Source organism: Terrapene carolina, unplaced genomic scaffold (assembly GCF_002925995.2).
Source record: "Terrapene carolina triunguis isolate 2854851 unplaced genomic scaffold, T_m_triunguis-2.0 Scaffold53, whole genome shotgun sequence".
Taxonomy (NCBI): Eukaryota; Metazoa; Chordata; order Testudines; family Emydidae; genus Terrapene; species Terrapene triunguis.
This window is the reverse complement of record NW_020664404.1, coordinates 14,483,128-14,506,321: the sequence shown is the minus strand read 5'-3', so window position 1 is coordinate 14,506,321 and position 23,194 is coordinate 14,483,128. Positions and strand designations below refer to the sequence as shown.

General features: G+C 55.5%; 2 protein-coding genes across 5 annotated transcripts; both read right to left on the bottom strand.

The window, feature by feature from the left end:
* Window positions 1-214: 214 nt before the first annotated feature.
* Window positions 215-16,702, bottom strand: LOC112109005 (protein phosphatase 1 regulatory subunit 3C-B-like). 3 transcript variants are annotated; one of them, XM_026658358.1, is made up of 2 exons: window positions 16,637-16,702; window positions 215-2,269 (listed from the first exon to the last, which is right to left on the bottom strand). In XM_026658358.1, exon 2 carries the CDS (start codon window positions 2,236-2,238, stop codon window positions 1,372-1,374), a length of 867 nt encoding a protein of 288 aa, XP_026514143.1. In that variant the 5' UTR covers window positions 2,239-2,269; window positions 16,637-16,702; the 3' UTR covers window positions 215-1,371. The 3 variants fall into 3 exon arrangements, with proteins under 3 accessions (XP_026514143.1, XP_026514135.1, XP_024059128.1); XM_026658350.1 differs by lacking the exon at window positions 16,637-16,702 and adding an exon at window positions 3,101-3,166; XM_024203360.2 differs by lacking the exon at window positions 16,637-16,702 and adding an exon at window positions 2,433-2,537.
* Window positions 16,703-17,077: 375 nt separating this feature from the next.
* GINS4 (GINS complex subunit 4) lies at window positions 17,078-21,120 on the bottom strand. Of its 2 annotated transcripts, XM_026658365.2 has the most exons (7): window positions 21,014-21,120; window positions 20,414-20,500; window positions 19,579-19,692; window positions 18,956-19,053; window positions 18,101-18,189; window positions 17,480-17,570; window positions 17,078-17,181 (listed from the first exon to the last, which is right to left on the bottom strand). In XM_026658365.2, the coding sequence occupies exons 1-7, from the start codon at window positions 21,107-21,109 to the stop codon at window positions 17,085-17,087; spliced, it is 672 nt and encodes a 223-aa protein (XP_026514150.1). In that variant the 5' UTR covers window positions 21,110-21,120; the 3' UTR covers window positions 17,078-17,084. The 2 variants fall into 2 exon arrangements, with proteins under 2 accessions (XP_026514150.1, XP_026514157.1); XM_026658372.2 differs by lacking the exon at window positions 20,414-20,500.
* Window positions 21,121-23,194: the final 2,074 nt, after the last annotated feature.

The window sequence follows — 23,194 nt, the reverse complement described above, 5'->3', positions numbered from 1 at the left end:
TGCAGCTTTGCTGGCAGGGGGGCAGTCTGCAGGGCAACTTTCATGCTCTTGTGCCCTTCAGCAAAGCTACAGGCAGGCACTGCTCCCACCTCTCACCAAAGAGCAGAGCAACCCGTAGAGGATGGACCTGAGGCAGAGACTGCTTAGTGCACAGCATGGCGTGTGCTAGAGGGGTGGGAGGCGCTGTCCATCGGCTGGAGAGACAGGAGCAGGGTTCACAAAATACAGAGACTTTTATTAAGGTTCTAAATCTATTCACAACAGCTAAAACCGGAAGGTTTCCCAGTGGCCCAGGACCGAGACCACAGCAGCAGCTGGCCCAGCTAAGCACTGACAGCCAGTCCAGCTCAGCCTGTGCCCTGCACGGGCTGCAGACACACAGACCTCAGAGTGAGCCAGGCTACCCTGGGCGCTTGCACTTCGCACACTGCACTGCGCTGAGTCACTGCACTCCCAGAGGGGTGATACGAACTGATGCAGCGACCCATGTGCTGTCACTAGCGGCCTCAGTGAAAGCCAGCCGAGCCCAGGCCAGCCTTCCTCCCACAGCAGCAGGTCCTGAAGAAGCACATCCCAATGAGCCTCTCACCACTGTGCCAGGCCACCCGCAGTCTGTCATCTTCAGTGTGAAGAACCTGCCAGCCACCCCCACCAGGGTAAATGAGACAGAAGCCCCAACAGCCAGGCCAGTGCCTCGTCCCACAGCCCCTTGCCATTTACGAGGGGATTTAAAGTGACAGCCACTGGTTCCCTTCAGGGGATGCAAGCATAGCTCATGGTACATGTGCTGGCCATTGGGTGCAGCAGACAGTCATATTATTATCTGCAGCACGGGCCTGGATGCCTATTTGTCCCAAACACCTGGCAATTACAAGGCACTTAGGCAGCCTCTCCCATTCCTGTTTCTATGCCCACCGGGTCTGCCGTTCTGACCTGCACCCCCACCGAGTCCAAAAGCCCTTGGTTGCTAGGCTGGCTGGGCAGTTTTTATTGCGGGTTGGTTGTTTGACCCGCCAGCGGCTTTGCCGGCCTCTGCAAACAAGCCAAGGTCTGGCCTGGCCCTTCCCCAGCGACTTTCGCAAGTAATGAGACAGCAGCAGGAGATGCCCACACACAATCCCTGGCCAGCCTCCCTGGCACAGTCTCTGCTAGTGATGCGTTGTGCACGGAGAACCCAGAACCGGGATTCAAGCTGAGCTACGACCTCCAGCTTCTATGGCAGGTCCTGGTGCTGAAGCAGCGTCCGCGAAGATCAGAATGGACACAGACAAGCTAGTGAAGTAGCGAGCAGTGTCTTCCGCAGCAGGGCTCCCGCAAGGCATTGCCTCTGCCGGAGCAGAGCGTTTGTACCCACACCTAGAACACTCCTTCCTACCAGTACGGACCATGGTTTTCCGAACGCCTCCAGGTCTGCCAGTGAGAAAGGACCAGTGCTGCTGCCTTGGAGGGGCCCAGCTGCTCCCCAGCCACACTGGACCCCCTTACTAGCTGGGAGAGGGCACTGGGAGGGGATGAGGAACTCGTGTGGCGTACCTTGTAGTTGCTCCCACCATTGTTGTCCCAGTAGGTTTTCTGCCCACACTGGAAGGAAATGCAGAACTCGATGGCTCCGCGGAGGCTGGGTGCTTTGGGCAGAGTGATGTCGAAGGAGAACGTGTCTGCATCAGCGGCACCGTATGTGTTGTGCATATATTGGCAGCAGACATCCCGGAAACTCCTCCAGGAGTCAAAGGTGATGCGGACATGCACCTTCTTCTCATAGCCGATGTTACTGACCTTGACGGTCCCCGACAGGGAGCGCTCCTGGATCAGACAGTTCTCCAGGCATATCAGGTTGATGTGCAGCTGGTTGCGGAAGGCCGTGTAGTCGGCAGAGGGCTGTGGGAAGTCCAGTGTGTACTTCTTTGTCTCCGGGTGAGGGTCTCGCAGCTTGGGCCTGAGGCAGGTCAGGTCAGACAGGGCTTGCTGCAGGTCACACAGGTCCTCCTCGATCTTGGAGAAGAAGCGGACGGCTGTCAACGAAAGCCCCTTCATGTCAGCAAACACCACCCTCTTCTTCTTGCTCCGGCTGCCCTTGGCGCTGTCCCGCCGCTCCGGCTCTGCACTGGGCTTCTGGTTCAGGCAGGAGCGGAGTGGTTTGCGCCCCCGGCCACCCCGCAGCTCCTCATAGGAGTTCAGCAGCTTGCGGATGGGAGGAGAGTGGGTCAGGCAGAGCCGCATGGCAAAATCCACAGGCATCGCTGGGGGTGTGCTAAACACCTGGAACAGCCTGGAAAGCAGCACAGACATGGGGTTAGGGGCGTAGCCTGGGGATGGGAGAGCCGAGAACAGCACGAGATATCTAGCAGGGCCAGAGGATATTGTGATCAGACTGAGAAGAGCTCAATGAAACCCTAGCAACAACCCCCCCAGAACCTCCCAAACCCACTCACCACAAATCACCAGCAACTCCACTGCCATAGACCTGCAACCAATGAACCAACGGCCACTGCCTCCCACCCTGCCGGTCAGCAACCCCCAAACTCCTGCACACTAACCACCCAACAGCCCCACACGCCCCACGAGAGACCAGCAGCCACGTCGCCTGAAAAACCAACCAACATCCACCTCCCAATTCACTGCCAGCACCCCCAGCCCACCTTCGCCCCACTGACCAGTCCCCAACTCCCACTATTCCCCTTCGCCCCACGGACCAGCCTCACCCTGCTCGCCTTCACCCCACCTGCTCCCCTTTGCCCCCCACGGACCCCACCAGCCCCCCTCCGCTCCCCTGACCAACCCCCCACGGACCACCCCTTTGCCCCATCGACCAGCCCCACTGTGCCCCTTTGCCCCACGGACCAGCCCCCCATTCCCTTTCGCCCCACGGAGCAGCCCCCCGTGCCCCACCCCACTCCCCTTTGCCCCATCGACCAGCCGCCCTGCGCCCTCCGACCAAACCCCCACCTGTTCCCCTTCGCCCCACGGACCAGCCTCACCCTGCTCACCTTCACCCCACCTACTCCCCTCCGCTCCCCAGACCAGCCCCCCACGGACCACCCCTTTGCCCCCCTCGACCAGCCGCCCTCCGACCAAGCCCCCGCTCGCCCGCCACACTCACTCGCTGCAGCTCATGACTCCGCTCCTCGCCCCACTACTACGCCTGAGACCCACGAACGGCAGGTACACCCCCCCGTCGGCCAATCAGAGTGCGGGACACGCCCCCTCGGGACAGAGCGACCAATGGGATCCGAGAGTGCCACTGCAGCCCCGCCCTCGGAGCCCGGCCCCGGGAGCTGACGCGGGGCTTGCAGGGGCCCTGGGGCGCTCCGGGGCCGGGCTCCCTGGGCCCGAGGTGCCAGCGCGGCCTGTCAGCCCCAGCACCCTTGGGCGCTCCCCGGGACCCCGCTCCAAACCCCGCACCCGGGACACATGCTGGGCGCGGGGACAGCCCGGGGCAGCTGGGATGAGGAAAGGGGCCGCGCGTCACTTCCCTTCGGGGAACGGGTTATTGCTCAACCCCCTTCCCGGACCAGACGTGCTGCTGCACGGGGCAGACGCGTCCCTCCTCCCCCAGTCTACCCGCCCTCGGGTCGGCCTGGTCTAGGGCTCAGGACCCGGTCACTGCCCGATTGGAATGAGCTTTAGCCTGGGCCGGCGGCTAATGGTTAATCCTCCCCCGCTAAATCAGCCGCCGACACCCACCCTGAGACACTGCTTCTAAATCCATCCGCCAGGCTTAACAACAGCCCCGTAATGCGCTCTGTGACCAGCTAGACCCAGCAGCCGCCCGGGGTGCCAGGGATTGCTGAGAACTCCAGGGGAAGGTGGAAATCTGTGCTGGGCGCTGACAAGGGTGCAGCACCTGAGTGCAGGGTCTGGTCTCTCTGCTAGGGAAGTTCATGATTAGTGCAGTGTATCACTGCAGGCCACAGAGAGCCCCATGAAGATCAGGACTCTGGTACTATCCAGGTGGATGCTAACATGACCCTCAGCATTGTAATAGCGGAGCACCCTGCAATCAGGACTGGCTTTATCCACACAATGTCCGAGTGAGGTGGGAAAGCGTCCTCATGTTACAGAGGGGGAACCCAGGCACAGAGAGATGAAAGGAGTTGCCCAAGGTCACAGAGTGTCAGAGCCAGGCACTGACCCCAGATCTCCCTTTTGCTTGACAAACTTCACAAAGCATGCTGCTTTCCAGTCTCCAGCTGTGGATGTGTGTTCCTGAACAAGGACAGGCTAGCTAGCAGATGGACAGAACTCCCAGTCTGTTCCTAGTTGAGATGCCATGTGGGGAGAGCAGAGGGAGAGAGGCCAGGCCAGCAAAGAGCCCATTCCAGAGAGGCCAGGGAAACAGGCAGATAATAGTTTCTGAATGTCTTGACTCCACTTCCAATGGCTCTGATGGGTGAGGCCTTGGTATTTAGATAGCCCATGTGGGCAGGGCAGTTCTCACCTCATTGACCAGGGGGAAGGAGAGAAAAGTTCACAGCTTTGCAGGGCTAGGTTAACAGGGCACCAGCCCATGGGTGGCTCTGAAAAAGCTAAAAAAATAGTTTCACAACATCACAGTTTTCTTTTTAAACTACAGCCCTCAGTAATGGCCATGGAAAGACCTAACTCAGAATCCAAAGGCAAGGTAGTGCCCATGGTTTCTCAAGGTCTCTCTGGCTAGTAGAGATGGATAAAAATGGCTCACTCTGAGCTCCCCTCGCTAGTTCTCCAGTGTCTAAATACAGAGATTTAATCCCAGAGACTATGGCCTGACCACCGGCTGGAACTGTGTTTGTCCCAGATTTCCTGCAGTTGCAGAGAAACACACCTGTATCTTGAGCAGATGAAGAGTCCTAGAATGGGAGAACCTGTATTAGACTATCCAGTAAAAATGATCAATATAGCATCTCTGGAAATAACATTCAGGCCCACCTTTCCTGGCCAGCCCTCACAGGGCTTGCTGGCAGAAAACACCAGCACTTGGATCAGTTCACCCATTCCCTGCGCTGCCTGCTAATCTCTCTCAAGCTGCCTAGCCACTTCCGTTAAGCATGACTGATTCGACCTGCTGACAGCACAGATCTTCATCAGCCACTGACTGACACAACTCATCTATTGAGTTTTTACGTGGTTACCCATCACCAGGGTATCTGAGAGCCTTCCAATAAGCGTAAACAGAAATCCTGCTCTCTGCCTGGCAGCAGAAGCAAATTTAGAGCTAACTAGGGGTGGGGTGGAGATTCTATTATTAATATGTAAAGTGATACAATACTGTGGGGTTTAAGAGGGACCTTTGAACTAGAGGCCACAAACCAGAGGATCATGCAACAATCCTGCTTGATGTAGACAGCAGATGCTGCAGACATCTATCTCCTTTCTGAGGCTTCCTACCCCCCAGCCCTCGGGGATGCACATAGTCTGGAGGAACAGTAAGAGCAGGTGACATTTGCCTTTGGCTGGCATTTTACTGCAAGTCGAAGGGAGGAGCTGTCATTTCAGGGGCATTATCACCAGTGGACTGCACCTTCCCAGAAGCTACTCACTTGTGTGGCCTCTGATTTGGGTCAAGGAGTCGGTAAATCTTCCGAACTGGGACTAGCCTGCGATCCCAGGCAGCTAGAGAGCGCTGTCCCTGTCATAGGGCAGCAGAGGTAGATGAGTCTCAGGAGAGGAAAAAAACCCTTTCTGGTTGTCATTGCGCCCCCAGGACAACACAGGGCTGAAAGGCCCCTTGTTGCCCCCCCTCAATCTTTCCTTTGCAGTGACACCTACAAAAAAACCTGACAACAGGTAGGCAGCTGGTGTGCTGGACTGTTGCTGACACGCAAGGTGGGGAGGTAATATTTTTTATTGGCTCAATCTCTGTTGGTGAGAGAGAGAGAAGCTTACACAGAGCTCTTCAGCTCCATGCAGCTCAAAGGCTTCTCTCTCTTACTAACAAAGGTTGGTCCAATAAAAGATGTTACCTCCCCCACCTTATCTCTCTAATGTCCTGGGACCGACATGGCTACAACTGCACTGCTCTTCATGCTGACGTTTTGTCTCACTGTTACCTTGTGCTCCTCTCTTTTGTTGTATCCCCTTGTTTTTTGATTTATACACCAGATGCAAGCTCTTTGGGGCTGTTATGGGTCTGTAGAGCACCTAGGACAGTGGGGCCCTGGTCCATGACTAAGGCTCCTTAGATGCTACAATACAATACAAAATAACAACCTGGCAGCCACTTCTCTACACTAGCACACCACTCCAGGTGCTTCTCTACACCAGCACACTGCTGCCAACTCAGGAGTTTAATCACTAGTCTTACAATACTTGGTGTTTCTTTAAAGCTCCAGCTGCTGGAGTCATGGGAGAATCTCAATGGTGGTGGGGTGGCTGCGATGGTGGGGAAATTTTCCTTGAAGCCTGATTCTCCAGTGCCAGCACCTAGGGCCATCATTTACACCTGTGCAACATTTCACACCCATCTCACTCAGTGAGAATGACAATGCAATGGGGCCAGAGCTGGAGCAGCAGGCCATAAGATAGGGGCTTTGGCAGTGGATCTAGCAAGAAGGCGCCAACCTTCCTGCCTCTGTAGCGGCATGTAGTCAGGGAAGAAAGTAGGACTCCTTGGTGTAGAGTACAGAGCCTCAGAAGGCGCATACTGCTGGGGTCAGTTGGCAAGAGGCCAGGTGAACACTGGTGGCTTTTGTCAGCACAGTGATGTTGGGCACAAATTGCACCTCCTCACACCCGATGAACAGCTATGCCAGCAACAGGTTACGGCATAGACCTCGCCCGTCAGCCTGCTGCTCTGAGAAAGCAATATGGACACAGCTGCATGCACCTGACTCTTTTATACATGGCTAAAAGCCACCAACAGCCAGCCAGGGGCGCAGGAGCTGGGATGGGCAGTACTGCCCTCTGTGCACCCAGCCCACGTTACACTCCACAAGGCCTCAAGGTGTGGGGAGTGGGGGGAGCGCAAGGCCCTGTAGTGAGGGTGGGGAGGGTCTATGGGCAGGCGCTAGTCACGCTGCCCTCCATTGCCAGCTGCAGAGGGAGAGAGTCATTGGGACATCGCAGCTGCAGAGAATGGGGCAGCAGCCAGGGAAGAGTTGCTCCACTGAGTACCTGGAGCTCTGAGCCCTGCCAGCCTCAGCCTCTGCAAACACCTGGGGATTACTCATTAGACATTGCCTCCCAGGGGCTTGCAGAGTTCAGGGCTTTCCTGCAGCTGTGGGTAAACAAAGGAAAAGAGACAGATAAGGGTGGGTCAGGGCCAGTGGGCTAGGGAAGGAGCACCTGCTATGTGCTCCGCAGTGATCACGCAGATCCCTGCACAGGGAGAAAGAGCTTGACAGCGTCCTTGACTGATAACAGGGATCCAGCTACACCTCTCCATGTGCTAGCAGCATGCCCAAGGCTGCTGGTACAGGGCAGCGCCTGGCCTTTCCAAGCCCTGTGCCCTGGCACTGTCCAAACACTTGGGCTGTTCCTCGCAGAGCCTTGTTCTCCGTCAGCCCGAGCAGGCTGCTGGCGCAGCAGGATCAGGGTGCCCAGCTAGCTGTGGGGGATGTGGGTCCCAAAGCCCAGGAACTCAGGCCCAGTTTGGCGGTTGTACTTAGGGACTCTAACATTAGCAGCAACGCTTCCTCCTCCTGGAATCTTCTGATGCCAACCCCCACAAGGCCTCAGCAGCTGCTGGACGTGGCTGCTCTGCTTCCTGCAGCTAAGGTGGGTGTATGGGTGAGGAGCCAGCCACCCCTAGGAGAAGGAGCTGCAGCCCAAAGCCCCAAAGATGCAGCCCTGAGTCACAGCTCCTGGGGGCAGAACAGCAGGCTCCTTCTCAGAAGCCCGGAGGACTCTCTCTCAGACATTTTCCCCACACATCTCAGGAGCACAAGGAAATAATTCAGGGCTTACCTCTGAGCAAAAGCGACATGCCCAGGATACCCAGAGGATGATATGGAATGCAGCACTATGCACATAGGTGTAACGTGCCACGGGGGCTAGGGTGATGGGGAAGGAGGAGCACTGGCCTCCAGCACACCCTGCCCTGCCCACAGGAGCTTACACGCTAGTCAGAGCGATAGCACTAGGGACATCTGGTCTGACTCAAGTGCGGAGCCCGTCCCAGCCAAGAGTTCTCACCCTACCCAGAACTCCAGCGGTATGCAGCAGGGGTTGTGGCTGTCAGCAGCTGGGCTTCGGCGAGGGATGGCAGCAGAAAGACACTAGTGCAAGGTGAGACTCCGGGGGCAGGTTTCCCAAGCCATGCCTGTCATTCTGCTCCTGTGACTGGGAAGCGGCTCATGGGAGTAACTCCCTGGAGGTACGTGGCCTGTCTAAAAGCTGTGCTGTGTTCGCGCACTAGATGAAGTACAGTGCTTGCACGTCTGCACACGTAGCTCCCACTCCACATACGTTTGTTACTTTTTGGCAGTGACCAAGCCAATAGCTTGGGTCAGCAAACTTGCTTTCTCCGAATCACCCTTTCACCACATCCCCTGTGGCTGTCACTTCCTGCCCCTTGCTTTAGTGACAGGCAGATCACCCGCATTGGGCATTTCCCCACCCTCCGCCGCCCACTTCCTGTGGGGAAGGGATGTGGCTCAAACTGGAGGCTGCGGAAATCAATGCCCTACCGGTGCCCCATCTCACCCTCCTCCGGCTCTGGATTACGAACTCATCACACAGACAAACCAGAGAGCTTGAGCCACCTTGAGCGGCAGGAGCAAGGTTTGAGAGCCTTAGCTCCTGCATCAGCGTACCTGGGATGCTCATTTCCAGGCCCTGCTTTCTTCTCCAGTGCTCAGCTTAACATAAGAACATGAGAATGGCCATACTGGCTCAGACCAAAGGTCCATCTAGCCCAGTATCCTGTCTGCCGACAGTGGCCAGTGCCAGGTGCCCCAGAGGGAATGAACAGAACAGGGAATCATCAAGTGATCCATCCCGTCGCCCGTTCCCAGCTTCTGGCAAACACAGGGTAGGGACACCATCCCTGCCCATCCTGACTAATAGCCACTGATGGACCTATCCTCCATGAATTTATCTAGTTATTTTTTGAACCTTGGCATAGTCTTGGCCTTCGCAACATCCTCTGGCAAAGAGTTCCACAGACTGACTGTGCGTTGTGTGACAAAATATTTCCTTTTGTTTTAAACCTGCTGCCTATTAATTTCATTGGGTGACCCCTAGTTCTTGTGTTATGAGTAAGTAACACTTCCTTATTTACTTTCTCCAACCCAGTCATGAGTTTATAGACCTCAATCATATCCCCCCTTAGTCATTTCTTTTCCAAGCTGAAAAGTCCCAGTCTTATTAATCTCTCCTCATATGGCAGCCGTTCCATATCCCTAAGCATTTTTGTTGCCCTTTTCTGAACCTTTTCCAATTCCAATACATCTTTTTTGAGATGGGGTGACCACATCTCCACGCAGTATTCAAGGTGTGGACGTACCATGGATTTATATAGAGGCCATATATTTTCTGTCCTATTGTCTATCCCTTTCTTAATGATTCCCAACATTCTCTTCGCTTTTTTGACTGTTGCTTCACATTGAGCTGATGTTACCGTGCTGTGGCCTGGGATTGGATGGGAAACCAAGGAGGCTCCCTGCTGGCCTCCACTGCAAGGGCAGCAACAGAGCATTGACTAACTCCTCTCCTCTGAAAGCACTTGGCAAACATTCATTAATGAAAGAAACCGTAACACCTCCTCCCTGTCCAGTGGGGAAACCGCAGCACAGAACAGGGTAGTGACTTACCCAAGACCACACACACTAAGTAAATCAGAGGCACAGCAGGGCAAAGAGCTGCAGGGCCAGGTTTGTAAATGTATTTACACACCTAATGTTACAAACAGGCAGCTAGTGGGACTTCAGAAGTGCCTAATTGCACTAGGCACCTGCCTCATTCATCTCAGTGGGACTTAGGCAGGGCATGTGCCTAGGTCAGGGGTGGGCAAACGTTTTGGCCCAAGGGCCACATCTGGGAATAGAAATCGTATGGCAGGCCATGAATGCTCAAAAAATTGGGGTTGAGGTGCGGGAGGGGGTGAGGGCTCTGGTTGGAGGTGCGGGCTCCGGGCTAGGGCCAGAAATGAGGAGTGAAGAATGCGGGAAGGGGTTCCGGGCTGGCACGGGGGTGTGGGGTGCAGGGGGGTGAGGGCTCCGGCTAGGGGTGTGGGCTCTGGGGTGGGGCTGGGGATAAAGAGTTTGGGGTGTAGGAGCGTGCTCTGGGCTGGGACTGAGGGGTTCAGAGGGAAATCAGGGCTGGGGCAAGGGTTGGGGTGGGGGAAGGGATGCAGGCTCCGGGGTGGGAATGAGGGGTTTGGGGTGCAGGAGGGTGCTCTGGGCTGGGATCGAGGGGTTTGGAGGGCAGGAGGGGGATCAGGGCTGGGGCCGGTGGTTGGGGCGTGGGAGGAGGCTCAGGGGTGCAGGCTCCAGGTGGTGCTTACCTCAAGCTACTCCCGGAAGCAGTGGCATGTCCCTTCTCCGGCTCCTATGCGGAGGTGCCACCAGGCGGCTCTGCGCACTACCCCGTCCGCAGGCACCACCCCTGCAGCTCCCATTGGCCATGGTTCCTGGCCAATGGGAGCTGTGGGGGCGGCGCTTGGGGCAGGGGCAGCATGCAGAGCGGAGCGCCCTGGCTGCCCCTTTGCATAGGAGCCAGAGGGGGGCCATGCCACTGTTTCCAGGAGCAAAGTGGAGTGGCCCCTGACCCTGCTCCCTGGCTGGAGCATCAGAGGGGGGACATGCCACTGCTTCCGGAGCCGCATGGAGCTGCCCCCCAACCCTGCTCCCTGGCTGGAGCACCGGAGCGGAGCAAGCCCCAGAATCCGCTCCCCAATGGGAGCTCGAGGGCCGGATCTGGCCTGAGGGCCATAGTTTCCCCCCCCCGGCCTAGTTCTTTTGAAAAAATCCCAGTAGGTGCCTCTCTGCATCTTCAAATCTGGCCCCAGGTGCTGGCTCTTGGCACCCTGCTCCAGCCACTCACTCACCATCCTCTGCCTGCAGCCCGGGGCAGTGCTGTCCTGTGGTTATCACGGAGCATTCATGAGGAAGGAGGGAGGGTGTTTCTATGACACAAAGCTGGTGCCACAGGTGCTGCATTTCCAAAGGCAGAAAGGGCTGAGGGCAGCGAGCTCCGGAAGTGCCACTGGTGGAAAGATCCAGCTTCTCTCTCCTGCCTGGGAAAGCAGGAGTGACTTCCCTCTGCTCTCTTCCCCCGCCCCACTCAGACTTTGCAGCTCTAAAGCAGCTGCCTGGACAACTACTTGATTAAACACAATAGGGTGAAGGAGAAAGGGGTCCAGTGAAAACGTGCTACAGAGAGAAACTCCAGCAAGTCTCTCCCACAGTATCTATTTCTCCAGTGGAAACAGCAGCGATTTGTCCGGGAGCTGAAGAGCCCATGCGAGAATTCTCATAGTGGCTGTCTGTGGGGGCAGGGCATACCGTGGGAACTGTAGCCATCAGCCTTTGGTGCCACTTCTTTAGGATCATCAGGAATAGTAACATACAAAAGCCAATTAGGAGAACACTTCAATCTGGACATTCTATAACGGATTTAAAAGTAGCCATACTTGAACAAAAAAAACCTTCAAAAACAGACTTCAAAGAGAAACTGCAGAACTAAAATTCATTTGCAAATTTAACGCCATTAATTTGGGCTTGAATAGGGACTGGGAGTGGCTGGCTGGCTCACTACAAAAGCAACTTTCATCAGCTACATTCACCCTGATTGAACTGGCCCTGTCAACACTGGTTCTCCACGTGTGCAGTAACTCCCTTCTCTTCACGTGTCAGTATAATAATGACTGCATCTGTAATGTTCACTCCATGCATCTGAAGAAGTGGGTTTTTTACCCAGGAAAGCTTATGCCCAAATAAATCTGTTAGTCTTTAAGGTGCCACTGGACTCCTCACTTGTTTAGGATTAAAACCAGATTCCTCTTCACGTCTGTGTCTAATGAATCTTCTTTACATAAATGGATTCATTAGGGATGCTCTAAACCACAGCACATGCAGAGCTACTCACCCCGCGTTGTACTGCACACATCCCATCCCTATGCCTCCTGCTGCACAGGGGAGCTGAGCTGCTCCCTCACCTCCCAGAGAGCACGTGCAGGGGAGGCCAGGCCCTTTGAGGATTGCAGGCCTGTGCCCTTGGATACACCCAACAGACCCATGGCCACAGCAGGGGGCAGAGAGCCCTGGAAGTTAGTCAGGTGGCTCCCGCTTACACAGAAGAGGCATGTGGAAACCAGCAAGGAAGGAGGAGCTTTTCTTCTTTATCCAACAGGGACAAAGGAATTAACTGCCTGACCCAACGGTCCCTCCAACCCCGTATCCCAACTCCAGCAATGGTCAGACCAGCTGTTCCAGAGGAAGACACAAAAATCCTGCCGTGGGTTGGGTGGCATAACATCTTCCTAGGAGAATTTCTTCCTAGCCCCGGCAGGTAGCTTGTGTGTCCTGAAGCATGTGGCTTTAGATTCCTTCCACAACATGTTCACTGTCGCTATTCTTATTTTTCATCTTATTAGAATCCTACTAAGCTCTTTGCTTCAGCAACACCTTGTGGCAGGGAGTCTCTCAGGTCACACAGCAGGTAAAGCAGTATTTCCTTTTACTGGCTTTAAATTAGTTGCCTTTTAATTTCATTGGGCGATCCTTTGCTTTTGAGTTAGATCTCCAGAGAGCATGAGAAAGGGCATATACAGTAGGAAAACTTCCCCAGCCTTCACTATATGGTTCATCATTTCGTACACATCCATCATGCCACCCCCTATTATCTCCTTGCTGACCTAAGCAGTCCCAGGCCTTTTCTGAAGTGTTCCCAGGTTGCTAAGTGTTTGCGTTGCCCTTCTTTCAACTCTTCCCATTACTGCTATACCCTTTTTCCTGAGATGGGGAGCGAAGACCAGAAGCAGCATTCAGTTCACGCTCTTGTTTAACTCCTCAGCTTGGAGACTGGGATATGGGTGCAGTTACAGCTGTAATCTGTGCCAAGCTGGAAGGCGCTAGAGGCATTAACAGTGAATAGCTGTTTGGTACCTGAAGGAGGCACTAGTTCCCTGGAGCAGATAGCCACAGCCCAGACCGTACTGTTGCCTGGTCTTAGCGGAGAGGCCAGGAACTGCAGGGCCTTGCAGATGAAGCTCTTCTCTCATCTCTAGGGTATGTCTATGCTAGAAGAGTTAATACCTGTAGTTGGGCAGCACCAGCTCAGTTGCATTGGTGTTAAGCTCCTGGTGCAGACAGGGCTCAGGCATTTCCCCACCACGGCAAGAAAATCTGCTCAGAGCAGGGATAGACATAGCAGTAGAGATCCTTGTGCCCCATCCACACTAGTATTTACATGGTAACTAGCACTGGGGGTGCTGAACCAATGCTAGCAACAGCAGCAGCCTCAGTGCAGAGACTCTCAGTGCTAGCTGGCCATTTAATTTTTTCTTCCTAAATGTGGTATTTTGCACTTGTCTTTTTGATTTGTCAAGGTTGTTTTGAATTTGAACCCTGTCCTCTGAAGTGCCTGCAATCCCTCCCAGATTGGAGTCATCTGCAAATTTTATAAGCATGCTCTCCACTCCATTATCCAAGTCATTAATGAAAATATTGACTAGTAGCAGACCAGGACTGACTCCTGCAGGACCCCACTAGATATCCCTCCCAGTTTGACAGCCAATCATTGATAACTACTCTTTGAGCATGATCTTTCAACCAGTTGTGCATCCGCCTTACAGGAATTTCATCTAGACTGTATTTCCCTCGTTTGCTTATGAGAATGCCATGTGGAACTGTGTCAAAATCAAGTTATATCACATCTGCTGCTCCCCCCACATCCACTAGATCAGTAACCCCATCAAAGAAGGAAATGAGGTTGGTTTGACATGATTTGTTCTTGACAAATCCATGCTGGCTATTCCTTATAACGCTATTATCCTCCAGGTGCTGTGTAAACTCCTGGTAGAGATAGGAAGGAGCAGGGAAAGGAGAGGGCTGGAGAAAGGAGAACCAGGAAAAGGGGATTTGGTTTCATTCCCTGGCAGGACTCTATTGCAAAGTTGTTCTGGGAAAGCCACTCCCTGTCCAGAGCACCAGTCACTGCAGGCAGAAAGCCCAGTTAACAGGAAGGCCACAGGGACTCCCCAGAGCCACTTAGAAATTCCTCCCAAAGCCCTCCTGACCTGCACTCACCAGCTGATCAGGTGAGGCCCTCTCTGTGCACATACAAGGGGTGGCAGGGAGTGGGGAGATAATTTATTTGCATTAGAGTTCATTGGCTGAACCCACTGGAGTGGCCTTGGGGGTTTGGAGATTAGCTGTGCACCTCCCTCTCCTCTCCCTGAAGCAAATCAGTACCAACAGAAGCTAAGAGAAGGTCCCTGAGCCCCACACTGGGCACTACCAGAAGCAATGGCTCCAAAGCAAAGTCATACTTCAAGAGGTAAAATGTCAGCCACCAAATCCTCTGCACAACTGTATTTGCTCTGGCAGTGCAACAGCACAGGGAGACAAAGCCTGGGGCAGCTATGCCATAATCACCACCTGGGCCAGGCTCTCAGACACAACTGAAACCTGCAGATGTCACTGAGGTTCCGGCACAAACACTCACTGCACACCACTGCCATGGGGACCACACCTCCTGTCTGCATAGCTAGCGTCTTCGCTGCAGTGTCTGAAAGGTAGAGAAGCCTGTAGCCACAGGAATCACTACACTGAAACTAAAAAACGATGGAGTCCTTGTGGCACCTTACAGATTAACAAATTTATTTGGGCAGAAGCTTTTGTGGGCTAGAACCCACTTCATCAGATGTATGAAGTAAAAGATACAGGAGCAGGTATAAATACATGAAAGGATGTGGGTTGCTTTACCAAGTGTTAAGTCAGTCTAACGAGATAAATCAATTAACAGCAGGATACCAAGAGAGGAGAAATAACTTTTGAAGTGGCCCGAGAGTGGCCCATTACAGACATTTGACAAGAAGGTGTGGGTAACAGTAGGGAGAAATTAGTATTGGGGAAATAAATTTAGGTTTTGTAATGACCCAACCACTCCCAGTCTTTATTCAGGCCTAATCTGATGGTATCTAGTTTGCAAATGAATTCCAGTTCTGCAGCTTCACGTTGGAGTAATTGTGGCCACTGCACACTGGCCTTGGCTACACTGGCGGTGTACAGCGCTGCAACTTGCTGCGCTCAGGGGTGTGAAAAAACACACCCCTGAGCGCAGCGAGTACAGCGCTGTAAAGCGCCAGTGTAATCAGAGCGTGCAGCGCTGCACGCTATTCCCCTCGGAGAGGTGGAGTACTTACAGCGCTGTGAGAGCTCTCTCGCAGCGCTCGCGGCGCGACTACACTCGCGCTTCACAGCGCTGCCACGGCAAGTCCTGAGTGTAGCCAAGGCCTCAGTGAGCTGTGTATGCTGCTTTAGCAGATTCCTCCTGTGGGGACAGGCAGGGTGCCTTCCCAGGGTGCTATCTGCCCTGCAGGGAGCAATCTCCAGTCCAACACTCAGGCCATTCAGCACCCCATTCACCTAATGAGGTACTAACGTCAAAGCTTCCTTTCCCCATTAATACCATCAAGCTGGCAATCAAGGAAACAAGCCAGCAGCCCTTTCACACTGTGCTGAGGTAATCTGGTATTTAGCACATTCTGAACATTAAGCTATTGTTCCTCCCCCCTCAGCCCCCACACAGAAGGGTCTGCCCAGCACTCTCTCCACTCCTAGCTTCTGGTCACCCCCACCTCTACTATTTGCAATGGAGAATCTATGCACTGTGCTTTTTGGCTGAATGGATCACCTCATAGACTCATAGAATATCAGGGTTGGAAGGGACCTCAGGAGGTCATCTAGTCCAACCCCCTGCTCAAAGCAGGAGCAATCCCCCAACTAAATCATCCCAGCCAGGGCTTCGTCAAGCCAGGCCTTAAAAACCTCTAAGGAAGGAGATTCCACCACCTCTCTACACCTGGCAAAGGGCAGTACTAAAGAGGAGATGGGCAGGTCACAAGGGGTCACAGACCTGGCAACCAACATTCCATCAAGCCAGGATGCCAGTCTTACTAAGGTGCCGCTCCCAGAGTTTGACACAGACCACCCGCTTTTGTCAGACCATGGTAAACACTGGTGCCCTTGTGCTTTACACCTAAGAGGAGGTATTCGTACAGACCTGGAGACTGGAATGCTCATCGGGGAAAGGGTGAGCGACCCATGCCCAGGCCATGCTGGACGCAGTCTGGAACACAGGCTGCCGGCTCTCAGGAAGAGCCACCGATTGTTTAATGGGTGCCACGAATACACCAAAGTGAATCAAAATCACTGTCAGGGACGCAGATGCCACCTCCTCCTCATTGAGAGCTAGAGCCAGAGATACGCCACTGGTTTATTTGTCCTCTCTCAGGCCGATCATTCTACTTGCCATCCCTGGCCTGTAAGAGCTCCACAGCTCCTGCAGGTTCCAAACATGACCAGTCCCACCCCAGGCCATTCCAGGCTAGTACCTCCTGCAAACCCACACAAGCACTCATCCATTGTCTAATCCCCTCCCCACACAACATTTAAGCATCTCTCCTAACTTAGCTGCACAGGAGGCTTGGACAGTGGGTGGCGGTGCCCTTTTAGGCACACATGGAGATTTTGCAGTTGTCTTTATAACATACCTCGCTCACACTGGCACATCCTCCTCCAACAGTCACTAACTCATTCCAGGGGCTTCTTGCCAGCTGGCTGCAATACCCAGAGCATAAGCATGGCAATGGTGCCACCTGCTGTCTCCACAACAAAGCAGCAGCTTTGTAGAGGCCGCAGCTGGGTGGAAGATCTGGCTCAGCTTTCTTTCGGCGGTAGTGTCCCCATTCCCCAGACTGGAGCACTTGCTGATGGCACCTTTCTCCGGCTGTTTGTCTTCCTGTCCTCAGGCTACAGAAAAACTGAGCTGCTGGGTCCCCGGGCTGGGCTGGGGGCAGGATGGGTATTTACAACTGTCCACAACTGTTGTGCGTCCATGCGCTGACTGGCACAGCGATGCTCTCAGGTGGTCCTGTGCACAGCACTCGCCCCCCCAGACTGCAGGGCCTCCTGCCTGGCCCCTTTAAGTCTTGTGGTGTCTTAAATTAGCTGAACTGCTCCCGAGGCCACCAGGGGGGCAATGGTTTTGTATCTGATCAGATGCTGTGAGCCCTCCTCCAGGTCAATCACATATTCCCTGAAGGGGAAAGAGAGACAGGTTCAGATGGAAGGGCAGCAGCAAGCTTAGGCCGAGAGGAGACAGGTGCTGCATTCTCCTGGGGCTCCTGCTTGCTTTTCAGGGTTGCAGTGGCAACGTGACCAGATTAGGCAAGGAGGAGTGCTGCTCCATCCAGCCCACCCACCCACCGCTGGACAGGCAACTCAGAGACACACCCCCTGCACTCTCCGCGGCGGGAAGCTGAGCAGAGTACAGTCAGGATGGCATTTCTAAGGCATGCACGTATCAGTGCACAGAAAAGCAATAGGCCACTTACCTCTGCTCATCGGTCTCTGGCTCCACCAATATGTTTTCCTGCCTCTCCTGCACCCTCAGAAATACAAAGGAGTCCAGGTTGGGTTTGGGAACTGCAAGGAAAGTGACACACTCAGAGCCCTGACCCCTGGCTCAAGTGATTGAGCACAGGGCACTTTGTGCTGCACAAGCCACTCCTGTGAACAGTCTCTGCTCCTCTCCAGGACCTTCACAAGGAGCTGGGATGCTCATGAGGACACAGTGCAATGCTGGTCAATAGCACCAGCAATGGGGGCATCACAGGCGACTGCCCAACCCTGAATGCACCAGCCAACACATACTTGAGACGGCAGGAAAGTCAGAACACAGAGACCAGTGTGAATAGTCTGGTGACTCCCTTGTCTCTCCCCAGAGGGCAATTCTAGGAGAGGGCCGTGTGAACATATCCAGACCACCTAAAGGGCCAGCAGTGTGGAGAGGGCCGTGCTCGGACACCTGCTTCTTCCAAGCACTCGCTGGAGCTCTAGCGCTTACACTGCTTGCTCTCTAGGACTTCAGGTGACTCCAGGGCTCATCCAGGATGTGTCCCCAGGGAGCCTCTGCTAGAATTCTATTGCCTGTGCTGCAGGCGGGCTTCCCTTACCCAGTCTCAGGAGATCCACTTTCTGCAGATTGGGAGGCATGTGTTTCAGGGCCACGTTTTTCAAGTAGGTTTCTGTGTTCGCCATGTACCTGAAACAAACAGCCCTTATTGTCAGTCAGATCACCGCAAAAGCTGCTGGGCCAGAACTGACTCCAGGTGCCAGCAAGACATGCTGAACCCACGAGCACGACAGGAACACAGCAGCAGCGTCTTGGTCTGGAGGAGCAGAAGCTGAAATTAAGGCTTCTCTGCTCCAGCAGAACAGCGCACACAAATCCTTCAGTGCCCAAGGGCACAGCCTATCTCCATGGGAAGGTGACACAAAAGGCAGTGAGGGCTCTTCCCACAGGCAGGACTCGGGCAGCAGAGGGAACTTTTCTGGCATAGTTTAGTGGGTGGCTGAAGTGAGACCTCCTGGGCCAATGGCCTGCCACAAACTGCCAGCAGAGGGCCGCATGGAGACGGGTGAGGAAGCTGTGCAGCAGGAAGAGGCTCCTGTCATGAATCTGAAATGCACATGGAAGGAGGCAAGTGGCCAGACACCAAGACTGATGGAGGCTGAGCAGGGATCTTTTTTCAACCCCTTCCCAGACTGTCAGGAGCACTCAGGGCCAAGCCTTTAGCTTCACTGCAGGCCCAACAGAGAGTGAGGGACTTGTTAGCTGGTCACTAGGGGACAAGGTTTTCCAACCAAGCTGCCATGGCCAAGTTTGCCAAGGGAGGATCTACACATGTGAAGCATAGGCTCAAAGGGAGAGCCGGAGTGCATACAACCCCAGTTCTCCAGGCCTGGATCTAGCCTGCAGAGTAGACCTGGCTCACCCCACTGCCCAGCCTCCTTCCACACCTACTCACTCTTTAGCAAAGGCAAACTCCTCTGGAGAGAGGACGGAAGGCTCTCCTTCCGCTCGGGACTTCTCCTTCTCCAGGATATGAGGGAAAAACTTCTCGATCTGCCAGGGGAAGAAAAACCCCAAAGAAGTGTCAGCGGGGATCGAAACAGAGAGCTCTGTCAGAGGCAGCTCCCAGCATTCTCCCTCTCTGAATTCAGACTTCTATAGCCAGAGAGAATCTGTCACTGCAGATTGGTGAGGTGCAGAGGTGGCGCATCTGCTCTGGGATTAGTTCCTGACCCGCGCAGGGCTGTCTGCGCCTGAGAGGCGGGATGGCAATGGAGTATCCAGGAGGAAGATTGCACTTTGCTGACCCTCCATAGGGTAATAAACATGCTCACCACAGCACTGACACCCCTCCCCCGCCCCCAAGTCATTGTGATACCCAGAACAAGATGCTGCGCTTGAGACCAATGAGGACTGGATTCCCCAGGTGAACCTTGGTTACTCTAACCAAACATGTCAAGGGACCGTAACTCAGAGCCCTGGGCCAAAGCAATATGCTTTTGGTGTGGCCAGAACGCTGTGCCTCCAGCCACTCTCCTGAGAGTCACGTTCCCATGGCACAGCACAGCAGAATGTTACCTTCACAAGCCTGCAGCGCAAGTAGCTGCTGAGGACATAGCGGATCCTCTCAATCTCCATGCGGTGGATGCTGACCTTCAGGTCTCCGTGCTTGGCTCGTTTCAGATTTGACTCCTGCAGAAGGGGCACATAGAGGGAATATCAGACTGTTCAAACACTCAACAGCTAAAGACACAGAGAGGCCAATGGCCGCAGACAGAGCACCTGTACCAGGAATGCAGGTTACCGCTCCTCCCTGCCACGTGGGAACCAACATGTGGGACAGCTCCTTAGAGAAGGGAATCCAAGAGTCAGGTGCCAGATTTTGCAGCATATATGATTTGGGCAGGTAATGGTCAAGACTGCAGATGGTTGATTCTGTCATCCAGGCAACTGCGAGGCTGTCTGGCGCAGGAGATTTACACCACCTCTGTAGCAAACAACTGCATAAAGAACCAGGAACTGGCTAGCAGCACTGCCCCCATCACCAGCCCACACTGGCGAACAAGCTGCAGGCCAGGATGAACAGCAATCATGCTGAAGGCCCTATGGAATAGCAGATGGGCAACAACAACAGCTGATGCCAATATTAAACTCTGTGACTAACAGCAACATGCCAGGAGCATGGGGGCTCTTGCTGCTCTCAGCACATAAGCATGAACCATCACTGCTTGGGCAGAGCATGCAAGTTAATCACAAAGATGCTCAGAACTACATCCACCCCCTGTGGGGGACACTGGAGAGGAGGATGGATAGGAGCACTGGCTGGAGCTTGGGCATGGAGTTTAGCAATGACAGTATGAACCTGCCCAGCCATTCCCAATCCCTGACCCCACCAGTGTCCCCAAACACGCACCATGTGGTCCAGCTGCTCCATGACACATTCCACGATTTCAGACTTGCTCTCCAGCAGCTCTGGGGCAAACTTCTCATTCAGCCAGGCCTGACAGCATAGTAGGACAGTGAGCCATAAACCGGCCTAACACCAAGCCCCCCGATCTGACCCACCAGGGCCCGCTCCCCTCCTAGAATCAAACCCAGGAGTCCTGGCTCCCATCCTCCGCTGCTCTGACCCACCAGCCCCCACTCCCTGCCCAGAGCCGGGGAGAGAACCCAGGAGTCCTGGCTCTCAGCCCCCCCCCTGCTCTAACCCACCAGCCCCCACTCCCCTCCCAGAGCCGGGGAGAGAACCCAGGAGTCCTGGCTCCCAGCCCCCCTTGTTCTAACCACCAGCCCCCGCTCCCCACCCAGAGCCAGGGAGAGAACCCAGGAGTCCTGGCTCCCAGCCCCCCATGCTCTGACCCACTAGCCCCCACTACCCGCCCAGAGCTGGGCAGAGAACCCAGGAGTCCTGGCTCCCAGCTGTAACCACCAGCCCCCCCTTCCACTCCCAGAGCCAGGGAGAGAACCCAGGAGTCCGGGCTACCCGGGGACCCAGGCGTCCGGCCCCGCCCACCTGCTCCAGGCTGCGGAGGAGCTGGGCGGGGGTCAGCACCAGCTCCTCGCTGCTCCCGTCCGAGTCCAGTTCGCGCACCTCCGGCCCCTCCGCCATCCCGGCCCGGATCTCCCGCCAACCGCGGGCGTGCGGTGACGTCAGCGCGCTCTGCCCGGCGGCCGGCGCTTCCCCTCCCTCTCCCCCGCGGCGGCTTAAAGGGGCCGCGACGCCCAGCCAGAGCCCACGGGGCCCCGAGCCTCGCCTCCCCCCCGCCCCCCGGATCCACGCGCAGGGCGGGGCAGCCCTTCCCTTCGGACGGACGGACACAGGCACGGGCGGACAGACGGATCCAGGGACCGGCCCAGGCAGGGATGAGTGAGGGATGGTCAGTGCCTCAGACACTGGGGGCGGCTCCATGAGGGATAGAGAAAAGGATGGAGCAATTCCTGGATGGACGGACGGACCTTAGTCCTGATTGGGTTGTGCAGGCCCCTGCCAGAGGCACCCCCCATTTCCCCCACCACAACCCCAGGAGCATTCGCGCCCCCTCCTGGGGTGCAGCCTATAGCCGCCTCCTCCCCCCAGTGTGAACATAATGGCGCTGTGTCCTGGCGACCCCTTAGCAGTCCGGGGCCTCAGTGGGGAAACTGGACCTCATCATGCTAGGCACTGCACCCACACACAGGGTCACGAGTATTGTGAGAGGGTGTGGGGCCCAGCCCCTTTGTGGTGGGTGACTGACATACATACACACACACATACACACACACTCTCTCCCTCTGACTGAACTAGGGGGCTAGTTAGGGTTACCATATTTCCACAAGCAAAAAAGAGGACACTGGGGGGAGGAGCCCCGCTCTAGCCCAGCCCCTGCCCCGCCCCCATCCACTCCTTCCCACTTCCCACCCCTTGATTGCCCCCCCAGAACCCCCAACCCCCCCCGCTCCTTGTCCCCTGACTGCCCCCTCCTGGGACCCCTGCCACTAACTGCCCCCTAGGACCACACCCCCTATCTAAGCCGCCCTGCTTCTTGTCCCCTGACTGCCCCTTCCTGAGAACCCCCCACCCTCACTGCCCCACTACGACCCTACCTGTCCCCTGACTGCCCCGACCCTTATCCACACCCCCACCCCATATTCACACCACCGCTCCCAGACAGACCCCCGGGGACTCCCATGCCCTATCCAACTGCTCCCCGCCCCCTGACAGGACCCCCAGAACTCCTGACCCATCCAACCCCCTCTGCTACCTGCCTGCCTCGACCCCTCTCCACACCCCTGCCCCCCTGACAGCCCCCCCAGAACCCCAGACCCATCTAACCCCCCCTGCTCCCTGTCTCTGACTGTCCCAACCCCTCTCCACACCCCTGCCCCCCTGACAGCCCCCCCAGAACCCCTGACCTATCTAACCCCCCTGCTCCCTGTCCCTGACTGTCCCGACCCCTCTCCACACCCCTGCTCCCCTGACAGCCGGGCTGGCCCGGGGGTGCTCGGCCGGGGCTGGGCTGGCGCTGCTGGGGCCGGAACCGGGGCCGGAGCCGCTGGGGCCGGGTCCGGAGCCGCTGGGGCCGGGGCCGGAGCCGCTGGGCGCCGCTCGGCCCGGGCCGGGGCCGCGCCCCCCCACCCCAGCTTACCTGCTGCTGCCTCCCGCTTGCCCCTGCTTCTTTTCAGACTTCCCGCGAAGATCTGATTCGCGGGAAGCAGGGGAGGGGGAGGAGCAGGGGGGCGGAGCGTTCAGGGGAGTGGAGGAGGAGAAAGACAGCTGCGGGGCCGGACAGCGTGGTAAGGCTGCAGGGGATGGGGGGAGCCGGGAAGGGGCTTTGGGTGCCCAGTGGCGCTTGGTCGCCGCTTTTCTGTCTATAAATAGCCGACCGGGGGGAAATCCCGGACATTTTTAGATTTTTAAAAATCCCCCCCGGACGGCTATTTATAGACCGAAAAGCCGGACATGTCCGGGGAAATCCGGGCATATGGTAGCCCTAGGCTAGTACAGGCCTCAGTTCAGACTAACTTCCACAATTTTCCTTCAGTTATACACAGCTCTGTAGAGTAATACGACCAACTAGTGTAAGCTTCAACTCAGCACAAAGCATCAGTCCCAGTTTTATTAGGCCCCAGAGAACTGTAAGAAGGGGAAATTTTTTTTAAAGCAAGGTTCTATGAAACGGTTAAACACAACAAGGTAATTTAAGAGTGAAACGGG

What these genes read in the sequence shown, in the direction of transcription:
- GINS4 (XM_026658365.2), bottom strand. Translation starts at nt 21,109, where the DNA reads ATGGCGGAGGGGCCGGAGGTGCGCGAACTGGACTCGGACGGGAGCAGC. An exon ending in TGCGCTGCAGGCTTGTGAAG is followed by an intron (nt 19,054 to 19,578) that starts GTAACATTCTGC and finishes TTCCCCTGGCAG; the next exon opens with ATCGAGAAGTTTTTCCCTCA. An exon ending in AGTGGATCTCCTGAGACTGG is followed by an intron (nt 17,571 to 18,100) that starts GTAAGGGAAGCC and finishes CTTTCCTTGCAG; the next exon opens with TTCCCAAACCCAACCTGGAC.